The 11401-nt window shown below is 34.0% G+C and overlaps 1 protein-coding gene and 1 long non-coding RNA gene across 3 annotated transcripts; one reads left to right on the top strand and one right to left on the bottom strand.

Moving 5' to 3' along the window:
* Nucleotides 1-589: 589 nt before the first annotated feature.
* Nucleotides 590-11150, top strand: LOC107914577 (integrin-linked protein kinase 1). 2 transcript variants are annotated; one of them, XM_016843517.2, is made up of 12 exons: nucleotides 591-1366; nucleotides 5749-5823; nucleotides 5928-6032; nucleotides 6654-6739; nucleotides 7620-7740; nucleotides 8433-8512; nucleotides 8758-8820; nucleotides 8938-9059; nucleotides 9173-9258; nucleotides 9591-9715; nucleotides 9961-10092; nucleotides 10886-11150. In XM_016843517.2, the coding sequence occupies exons 1-12, from the start codon at nucleotides 950-952 to the stop codon at nucleotides 10890-10892; spliced, it is 1419 nt and encodes a 472-aa protein (XP_016699006.1). In that variant the 5' UTR covers nucleotides 591-949; the 3' UTR covers nucleotides 10893-11150. The 2 variants fall into 2 exon arrangements, with proteins under 2 accessions (XP_016699007.1, XP_016699006.1); XM_016843518.2 differs by lacking the exons at nucleotides 9961-10092; nucleotides 10886-11150 and having other exon boundaries at nucleotides 590-1366; nucleotides 9426-9687.
* Nucleotides 1698-4700, bottom strand: LOC107914578 (uncharacterized). Its single transcript, XR_001688925.2, has 2 exons — nucleotides 3368-4700; nucleotides 1698-3167 (listed from the first exon to the last, which is right to left on the bottom strand). It is a non-coding gene; the product is annotated as an uncharacterized lncRNA (long non-coding RNA).
* Nucleotides 11151-11401: the final 251 nt, after the last annotated feature.

The raw sequence follows: 11401 nt of genomic DNA on the forward strand, positions 1-11401 counted from the left end.
TATTTTAGTTTTAGAAAAGAAAAAAAATCAAAATTACCCAAAAAATTTTAATTTAATGTGAACGTTATAAATTTTAATTTTGTATAATTTTATATATAAATTTTAAATTTAATTTAATTTAAGTTTAATAATATTATCAGTTTAGCATCAATTTATATTTATATATTATATATACAAATAGTTATATTAATCAAATACAAAAATAAATAAATTTATTTAAAATTGAATAAAAATCAAAATTTTATGTGTATAATTATATTAAATTAAAATTTATATTTTAAATATTATATATTAAAATAAAATTTAAGTGTAATTTTAATATTTATTTTATTTTAGAGAAAAAGTCAATCAAAATCAAATCGAATATAGTGATAATTGAATCTAGCTGTAATTATTCATATTCTTTTAGAAAAAAAAATCTCTTGGATAACATTTTGAAAATTTTTACTGATTAAAAAGTAAAAAATTATTATTATTGAAATTAATTCAAAGAATAAATTATGGGTTTTTTTCGGCATTTGTCTCTCGCAACAAACACAACGTTGTACGTTGTAATAAGATAGATGGCACTATAAATGAATATTTAGGTGAACGCCATTTTCGGTGGTTTCGTGGGTTGAAACAAAAAACAAGCAGAGTAAAGGAGAAAATCCAAAAGCCAAGTTTCGACCATCTTTTTTTTTGCCTTGATTTTCTCTTTTTTTATTAGGCCCCCTGCGCTTCGCTCGGATCTCAAATCTTCTATCCTTCATCTCCTCATTCAGGCTTCGGCTCGATATCGGGATCCCTGAGCTTAAACTTGCTTCTCCGTTTTCTCCCCCATTTGGCTCTCGATCGTCCGAATCCAGATTTCCTCTTCACATTCCCTTGTTTTATCGATGATTATGTGAATTGTGTTGCTGTTCCAAATTTCTGGATTACCCTTTTAATTGTATCCTAAGAAACCACCATGGCATTAGCAGCTCAGTTAAACCGGGGAATCTCCCGCCAGTTCTCTACCGGGTCAATAAAACGGAGTTTCAGCCGCCAGTTCACGCGGCAGACATCGCTGGACCCTCGGAAGAACAATCAAAGATTCAGCTTTGGTCGGCAGTCGTCGCTGGACCCAATTAGGCGGAGTCCCCTCCACGATGATATGGCGGTGCCGGAAAACCTTGACGCGACCATGCAGCTGCTCTTCATGGCGTGTAGAGGGGATGCCAAAGGAGTGGAAGATTTGTTGAATGAAGGCGTTGACGTTAATAGTATTGATTTGGATGGCCGTACTGCTTTGCATATCGCTGCTTGTGAAGGTCATGTTGAGGTTGTTAAGCTGCTTCTTGTTAGGAAGGCTAATATTGATGCCCGTGACCGTTGGGGTAGTACGGTACGTTTCTTCTTCTTCCTTCTTTTTTATTCATTTTGTCTTATTTTTTGTCCGTTTTCTTTTAATCCTTTATTTGTTTGAATTGCGGGGAAAGTTATTATTTATTTGCAGGTTTTAACTATTTCATTGTTATCATTGTGATTAATCATCTTTTTTGGTCGGTTTTGTTCATACAACTTACTGGTTTTGAACATGGAAGTTTAAAGATGTTAGATTAGATTTTGTTTCAATGCTTAAGCTATTTAGCTTTGATTGATTATTGGGATCTTGTGTGGTGTGGTTTAGAGGAGAAAACAGGCAGTAAATAAACAAATTAGGGCTGAACTATGAATAGGAAAGAAGATGAACTCTAGAAAACTTAGGTTATAGAAAACCTCTAATTTTCTATGAATTCAAAGACTTTCATTCTTGCAACTAGGCTTTCTTGTAAACAAAGTTTTATCCCTAATCCTAAGTTTAAATCCTAATGAATAATGATACTAGCCGTCTAAAATACATCCATACTTAAAATATTATAAGATCAAACTGTCATAATAAAATATTGTAATAAAAAGAAAAGCTCCCATCTCATCTCCCCGCTTGAAAAATTCAACTCCGGTGAGAAAAGTTTCGCCACTTCAGCATAATTTTCTAGATCGGCTCTTTGCAGCCTCTTCTCCATGATTAATATCTTTAATGACTCAACATGTGCCTTTTCATCTTGTTCATTCTTTAGTTTCAATTCCATCTCCAAACATTGCTTCCAAACTAACTCCATATTCCACTATATTTGAGTAAATCTTTCTCTTTCAAAAAAAACACCTTGCTGCATGTTTTCATCACAATATTCTCTAGTGGTTTTGAGTTCCACTACCAAATCCTTGACCTTTTTTTCTCGAAACTGTCCAAATGCAACTTCTTGATTCAACCTTGATACAAGATCTGTCATGCTTGTTTTTGCTGTAGCTAGCCTCCATCTTTATTTCTAGACTTCTCTATGTCCTTCACAAACAACATTAAGGGGCTGGTTTTCATTCGATGCAACCACAAAAAGTTCATTAACAACCAGCTTCTGAACATCACCTCCAGAACTGTCCAGGCATAGCGAGGTAGCAGCACAGAAGAAACCATGATCTTCACAAAATCCACTAAGGTCATTGCCCTCAGGAATAGATCTGTTAAACCTGACCTCAAATTCCATTTGCATCAAAAGCAAGAACTACTTTTCCCAAACCACCAATTTTTGCCCCCCTTAAAGTAGGTTGTAGAGAGGAAAATCTTGAAAGTGGTGTGGCACTTGTTGTATCAGCTTCTACGCTCTGTGCAACACTTTTTGCATATACAGATGCCCTTTCAGCCCTTGAAGTTTCTTTCACACTATGTGCTTCTCTTGATGTTGATCTAGCTCCTAAATATGCTCTAGCATAATAGCTTAGTTCCACATAGACATCTACTGTGGGAACAAGCTGTGACTCAATTTTTCCGCCCTCATAATAATGAACAATAACAGCTTTATTAACAACAATAAAACATGTTATGTCCTCTCTTTTCCATCCCCAAAAATTGTAGATCACAACAATCAAGTTCTTTCGATGAGACAGGTCAGTATCTGATGCAAGGCAACAAGGTATATTCAGAAGTGGACACTACTGGAAATTGGTGGTTGAATCCCCAAATCCCGTGGATGACTTCGCATCAGCTAAGCAAGTGAGTGAAGATGCAACAACCTCAACATGATGTTTAGCAATAAACCGAGCATCTGCCAATGAGTCTGTATTTGGCCTTGAATCATGCTTCCCTTTTTAAAATTCAAGTTGCCTTGCTGCCAAATAGTAGACGCTCAGTATTCTAAAATAAAATTTTAAAGTTGGTCTGCTTGTAAAGCATCCTGTCCAGTAAGCATTTTCACAATCCGGTGAAGACTCATATTTTTTTTTAGTCGGTTGCAGCATTGCTTTTATTTGGATAAAATAGTTGCATGCAAACTTGGCACACAAAAGCAATGTACAAAAAGGAATGTACCTTACATGTGCAAACTGACTTTCCTGCATTCCCCCTTCCAATATAAACTCTAGGCAAAAGTTTAGAGAACAAATCCACATTGATGGTTGAGGCTCATCAAAATAAGATGCAAATTCGGTCGCCAAGGAAGATGGCCATGCAAAATCATTAATTGAAAGTCCTCATTCAAGCCTTTTTCACCGAGATTCTCTCCTTTTTCTGAGGATATTCTAGCACAGTCTATTTCACTTGAAACCACTGGAAACTGCATCACCTTTTGCAGTATTACTTCCCTTCAACATTTCTTGCTTTTTCTTGTGTTCAACACGAAGTTTTCTCCTAACAGAATCTGTTTTGATTGTAGAAACAGAATCAGTTCTTTTTACTCCAAATTATCATTGGATGTTGCGTCCCTTGACATATCTAGGAGATTCTTGATTCGCCTCCAATCCTCTCCTTCCTCTAAGGTTGTGGTTGTCAATGCACCAAGCGTGATCAAGGATTCTTCCTCAATTTCTTCCTAAAGCACATAAACTTCTTTATTTCCTTAGGATATTCATCATAGATTGGTTCTAACATATCATAATCTTTCTCGTCCACATGCACCTTGTCATGGAAATCATTAACTTAAATGTTAATTCCACCCTTGTTTAATTCAAGAGCATACACTAACTGCTCCTCCAATCCATCTTGTAGCGCACGATCTGCGGGTCCAGCATCAAGAAAGGAGTTCTCTTGCTCCCCAAAATCAGATTTTTCATTGAGACTACCTTCCGGTATGTCAAATTGATTGTGGGCACCTTTCGGAGTCTCCATCAAGGTTCCCTTTTGTTCCTGTCGCAGTCAATCATAAACTGCAAGCGACAATTTCAGTCACACATCGTAGCGCAGCCAATTCTGCTTCTTGACATTGATTTCGTCTTCCTCGACCACTAACGCATCCAACCATGGCTCAATAGCAAACCCTAATATAAACTCTAGTATCTAACCTGGCTTTGATTACCAAAATTGGTGTGGTTTAGGGGAGAAAAGAGTAGTAAATAAACAAATTAGGGCTAAACAAAGGAATAGGAAAGCAGATGGAACTCTAGGAAACTTACGCTATGTTTGAATTGGGGTAAGGGGAAGGAAAGTTAAGTAACTCAAGGGAAAGGATTTTTTCCCCTTGTTTGGATAACCTAGTTTTTACATGATAGGCAGGTGAAGGAGTTGAAAATCCCTCACTTTCCCTTGTTTTCCCTATTTTTTTAATCCTCAATTTGGGGAAAGTGAGAGGAAAGAAACTATAATAATTTTTTATTTTTTAAAATGTCATTTTTATCCTTTGATAATTTTATTGACGCTTTTACTTTGAATTTTCTCCTAATAATGCATTGAAATTTTTCTCCTTTTTTTAATGCTTTATTACTTTGTTGTAAATGGTTCTATTATTTTTCAAATTTTGTTTTTTACTTTTTTGAATTATTGCAACTTTTTAAGAATATTAGAACTCTTCTTTCTTTTTAATTTTGTATAAAATTAACAAACTATCAAAATCATTTTTAAAAATTTTGAATTATTAGGACTCTTTTTTTTAAAAAAAGTTTGTATCAAATTAACAATTTTATCAAATTAATTTATACTTTTTTATTAACACTTGTAATTATCATTTTATGAAAAACCTTAGTTTTTATAATTTATAATTTAATTAATTTAATTATTATATGTTATTTAAGTAAAGTTATGATTGGAAAATTTATTTAAACTAATCATGTACTTTACTTTCCACATCTTAACCAGACAAAAAATGTTAAAATTCTTTATTAATTTTAGCTATCCAAACAATAAATAAATATTTCTTTATGTTTCTTTCACCTTGTTTTCCCTCCCCTCCCCTTCCTTTCTTTTATTTTATTTTTTAATTATCCAAACATAAGGTTAGGGAAAACCTCTAGTTTTTCTATTACTTCAAAGGAAATAAGAATAATAATACTGATAATTATTATGGCTGTAAAGCCAACAACTTATTTATATAGACTTTCATTCTTGCAAGTTACTAAGCTTTCTTGCAAACAAAGTTTTATCCCTAGCCCTAGGTTTAAATCCTAATGATACTCAATAACCCTAGCCATCTATAATATATCGCATACTTAAATAAAATATTATAAGATAAAATTGACATGATAAAAATATTATAATAAAAAGAACAGCTCCTGCTGGAAAATCCTTGGCGCTTGGTTTTGGCAAATTAAGATGAATAATTTAGGGAGAAAAAGAGGCAGAAAAATGTGCATAAGTCTGAGATTTAATATCAGCACAAAATTCTAATTTTAATTCCCTTGATGATACCACATATGCAGTTTGATTTATGATGATGTAAATGCATGTTGATTATGTTAGTATTTTCTTTTTTGTATGGGCAGGCAGCTGCGGATGCGAAGTACTATGGAAATATGGATGTCTACAATATTTTGAAGGCCCGTGGAGCCAAAGTTCCTGTATGACATTAAACTTTCTTCTTCCATATAAACGTCAATTCCATTTATGCTTCGTATTTATGCATGCATGAAGATTGCTATTTACATATTTGCTGTGATATTAGAAAATCAGGAAGACGCCAATGGCAGTCACAAATCCTCGAGAGATTCCAGAGTACGAGCTTAACCCATTGGAGCTTCAAGTTCGGAAGTCTGATGGTATAACAAAGGTATGGTTCTCTCAACTTACTTTTACTAGATTGATTCACTTGGATGATCATGTATGGTCCAATGTGAAAGGTGATCAGGTTGATGTGCAGATAGTATATTATGTTTCATGTATTCCGCTGGAACATAATTAGGCTAGTTTTCTTTTCCTAGATTCGGATCTCTTTTTAGTTTTGTTCCATTTTCAAGTGGCATGATGCTTTTTTTTAAGGTTAATTGTGACTTATTTGGCATTAGATTGGATGTTACATGCATCCTCCATTTTCTTATGGTCTCCGTTTTTTCGTAATTTGTTAAAACAACCTGTCATCTTATATTCTTTGTGGTAAACCATTTTAGATTGCCAAGACAGACTAATGTATCAGCTCTGCATTATCTCACTCAAATGTTCACCAAACTGTTGCTCCTTTGAGCAAACTTTTTTATAGCCGTGACTGACTTTTAGGCAGCTACAATTGTTGTCTCTGGGGTTGATGCACAGGTCTGCATCCTGATGAATATATATTTATCGTTGTTTGGAAGTTTAGAAGATCTATCAGATGCTCTTTGTTCTTTTTATATTTAACTATTTATTTGTTATTTTATATAGATTGTTAACATATCATACATAAATCACTTGCCAGGGATCATATCAAGTTGCAAAATGGAATGGCACAAAGGTAGCTGTAAAGATACTAGATACAGACAGCTTTTCAGACCCTGAGACCATGTATGCGCTTACCTTGTTTTCTTTTTTAGATGTGTTTTACTCATGTGAACGAAAACATACATATGTATTGTGCACATTCCTTGGCTGCTTACACTTTCTTGGAATTCAGTGACCCTCATGCATCATGCCACTTGCTTGTTTTTATCTAGATGCCAATGCAGCAATACATTTGTGTGTTTCTTATCATGCTTATGTCTGGAACTGCTCATATCCTTTTTTCTCACTTTTATGCATGTTTTTATGGGCTATGCAAATAAGCTTGTCTATAAATGTTTCAAACTGTTGACCATATGATCCCAGAACAAGGTAAGAAACAAGTATGATTTGCTATTTTCCTTTTAATTAGCAGATAAGTTCTGCAGTCTAAATTTCAATGAGAAGAAACTAAGGGATACTTATTGGGAGCAAAAATGGTCTAATATATCTCTAGTTCTGATATAATTAATACTGAAGAAAGATGTAAAAATATTTTCTAACAGCCTCTGGATGCTAAAGTGATTGGTGTGTAAAATTTTGATGTGGTTTTTACCGAGTATGCATTCATTCATTCATTCATTCATTCATATCAGTATCCTCTCTCAATTTAATTTGGGAATATGCATATGAGTTCCATGAATAATTTTTTATCTGGTATAATGGTACCAGATGTGCTAAATGCATTCAGTACAAATTTTGAGGCTACATGGCTAAGTAGATGATTTTGTTGTCTCAACTTCTATGGTGTTTAGCACATGTTTTATTTGGTTACTGTACATTTATTGTTTACTGAGAGCTGTATGATTTTTCTAATTATTGTTAAAGGGATTTTAGGATTTCTTTTTGTTTATCAATTTTCTTGCGGAGCCTAACACAACTATATTCATATATATTCTCTTAACAGAAATGCTTTCAAGCATGAGTTAACTTTACTAGAAAAAGTTCGACATCCTAATGTGGTTCAATTTGTTGGAGCTGTTACACAAAATTTTCCCATGATGATTGTTTCAGAGTATCATCCAAAAGTAAGCATGTTGCCCCCCCCCCCTCTCTCTCACTGCCTGCTCCTTGACTATCTTGCCTGTATTCGTGTTCTGTCAATTAGTCTATTTTATCTATATTTATGCATGATTCTACGTTAAGTCAAGATTGAAGAAAAACATGCAGCTTGTCCATTTAGAGAGAAAACGTGAAAAATGAGATGACTAGACAATTAACATAACCTCCAGGACCTAAAAATTTTCTCCCATATACTTTAGGTGGTGTTGGAACATAAAAAACATAAGCAGAACAATTGACTCTAGGTGGTTGGGGGGGGAGATCAGGATGTATGTGCGTTTTGTAACCAAGATCACTATATGTTGCCTGTGTGGAGAAATGAGGAATCGAGTAACGACTTATCCATTTCCTGGAGTGGCTCCCTCTTTAATGGGCGTAACCTCACAACCATGTTCACTCAGTTATTGATTCAACTTTGTTTTCTTCTTACTGCATTTCTATGCTACAGCTTTTGATATTTCAAATTTGTTGCACATATTATGCATCCTTAAGATGGCATGTACTTTAAGCTTTTCTGGCATGGTTCCTTTATTTGGTTATTGAAATGTGTTCCACACCAAGGTATTGTTCCATCAGATTCATTTGCTTTGTTGGAGAAAGTCTTTAGCGTTTTACTCACCAGATTAATATTGATATGGTTATTATCCTTCTATTTTAGGGTGACCTGGGAAGCTATCTTCAAAAGAAAGGGCGTCTATCACCATCCAAAGCTTTAAGATTTGCTCTTGATATTGCCAGGCATGTTCTTTGTTTGTTTTTTTTTTTTTTTTTTTTGAATTATACTTCAAGAATATATATTGTTATTATCACTTTAATAATCAGAAGTCCTATTTTCATCTATGCTAAACTCAGACAATAATGTGCTGAATATGCTTTTTCTTCTATCCTACACATCCTTTATATAATATTGGATGGAACTGCTTCTGTTCATTTATTTCTCCTGATTCTTCACTTTACTGACTGTTATTTTCTTGATATATCAGGGGAATGAATTACCTTCATGAATGTAAACCAGAGCCAATTATACACTGCAATTTAAGGACAAAGTAAGGCAACCACTGTAGAAGTAGATATAATGCTTGCAGAAACAGCAAGTGATAATTCTTTATTGTACTCATTGTGATGTACTGTTCTTTAATATTTGAAATTTGGTAAGGTGCCAGAAATGTTTTGATGGATAATGGAGGTCAATTGAAGGTATCTGGATTCGGTTTGTTAAGATTGACACAAATATCACCTGACAAGGCAAAATTAGCACATCCAGACTATTATGTTGATCCATCAAGTACGTTTTGTGACAAAAAAAAAATTCTTTGGATGTTTAATATAAGTTTGATACAGGTATTCTTTCTGCTCATGGTAAAACTGTGACCAATAATTTGGTTTTTCTGATTGCAGATGTATATGCAGCACCAGAGCTTTATAAAAATTTGGTATTTGATCGGAGTGTTGATTCGTATTCTTTTGGTGTCATTCTATATGAGGTACACAAATGAATGTTCCTTTCTGATTAAAGGCAGTTTGATTGCCTTCAATAGTTTCATTCCTTGTTTCTTGCTGACTTTTTCTGGATATGAATGTGATTTTTATTTTCCTTCTGCAAAAATCGGATGCTCACCTGTTTCCCACATTGTGATAATTTCTGCTGTAGTTCTTTCTGTGTGTTAGTTAGAGTGAGATGTACGAGACTAAAATGTCAAGGTGGGGATTTTTGGAGGGGGTTGAGGGAAGTATTTGTTTGGACAAATTAAAGCTGCTTTTTATTTTGATAGTCGGTATTAACTGCTTTTTCTGTTTTGTTCTTGTATGAGTTCAGATGATTGAAGGAGTAGTGCCTTTTCATCCCAAGCCTCCTGAAGAGATTTTGAAATTGATGTGTTTAGAAGAGAAGAGACCACCAATTAAGACAAAATCAAAAAGTTATCCTCCAGAATTAAAAGAGTAAGTTTGGGGTTTGAGATGATGTGCTTTCTGGCCTCAAGTCAGTTTATTGAATTAGTGACTGGGTTTTTTTTTGTTTGTACGTATTTGTTGTTTTATGTTCCTTACACCTTTAATTGAAAAGAAAAGCCTAGTTTGTTTATATTTCTTTCTTCTCAGAAGAAAAAAGTGAAATGTAATCTAAGGCTAATCTAGTTCTGAACATGCAAATATCCTAGGTTTACTAGATTGCAATGTATGAACAGGTTAATTGAAGAATGTTGGCATACAGAAGCTGTTGTTAGACCAACTTTTTCAGAGATCATTGTACGATTAAACAAAATAGATGCCAACTGCTCAAAACAAGGGTGGTGGAAAGATGCTTTCAAGCTGCCTTGGTATGCTTCTATTACCAATTTTCACTCACACCCAACATTTTCTGATTATACCTTTGAGTTTATCTTTGGCCTCTTAGAAAAATAGGCTGTTTCTACGTTGGATTTCTGATTGAGATGCCTTAAGAATTCTGATTGTTGTCCATTTGTTGCTAGTTGATTAAATGCGTTATTTACTCTAGATGCAAGTTCGATTTCATTTTTGTTTATCATTCAAGAAATTAGGGGAGGTAGTTAGAAATTAGTTTGGTTTAGATATTGCGGGTCAGAACTTCTATGCCTAACTTCATTATGTGGGAGTTGAAGCCATGTGATGTCTGTAGACACCATTTCCATGCATGTGCTTATAGTAAACTAGCATCTTCTTCAATTTGCAATAGACAATTGCATTGAAACATGCATACATACACACACAGAGACATATATATATTCGAAATGAGAAGTTCCATTTTGATACACATGGACATGCATGCATGCACTCTCACACACACACCTAGTTAACGAGCACGGGGTGAATGGAGAGAATTTATTGGTGTCTCGTTTTACTGAAGAGGGAGTTTGTTTCAAAAACAGGATATATAACCCGAATTTGTTGATAATCTCTATTGCTATTACTCTCACGACCAAGTAGGGTGGCTTAGGAGACTAAATTCTTGTACTGAGAAAATGGAAGCACACATTTAGTGTTCAAGCATTAAATCCTGGGTAGACTTAGCTGTGCAAATGTTGTTATTCCATAGTTTTGGAGTTTCCTTGGTAATCTAACGCGATGTGTTTTACATGTGATTGTTGGCAGGAAATAAGGGGAGGGAAAATGGAGAAGCGGATGAAGATTTTGAGGGAATTTAAATCTCGGGTTTTTGAAGCTTCATCTTAAATATTAAAACGTACAAAATCCGGTTGAAATTATTAAAAGAAGTGACCTTCACTTTCCCTTTCTTTCCGTCAATGAGCTGAAATAGTTCCTTCTTATGTATGAATACTGTGTGAAAAAAGTAGCCACAAATTGAAAATTGCAAATCAAGAGAATGGCATCGACAATAAAATTGTAGTTTTAGTTTTGCGTGTTTTCTCCCTAAAGTTACAAGTTAGACTAATTTTAACTTAAATCCACAAATGAGATTACCTTGGCAGAACTAATTATAATATGTTTTGACTTTTATTTTTATAAATACCCTTAACTATTGTTCTTTACCCCTCTTTATTATTAAACTTTAATTTTGTGAATAAATGTTTCAACAACTCCTATAATGTTTTCAAATTTGTAATATTTTTTTGGAAACTGGTGTGACTCATGCTATATTAAGTTAAT

This window comes from Gossypium hirsutum, chromosome D10 (genome assembly GCF_007990345.1).
Source record: "Gossypium hirsutum isolate 1008001.06 chromosome D10, Gossypium_hirsutum_v2.1, whole genome shotgun sequence".
Lineage (NCBI taxonomy): Eukaryota > Viridiplantae > Streptophyta > Magnoliopsida > Malvales > Malvaceae > Gossypium > Gossypium hirsutum.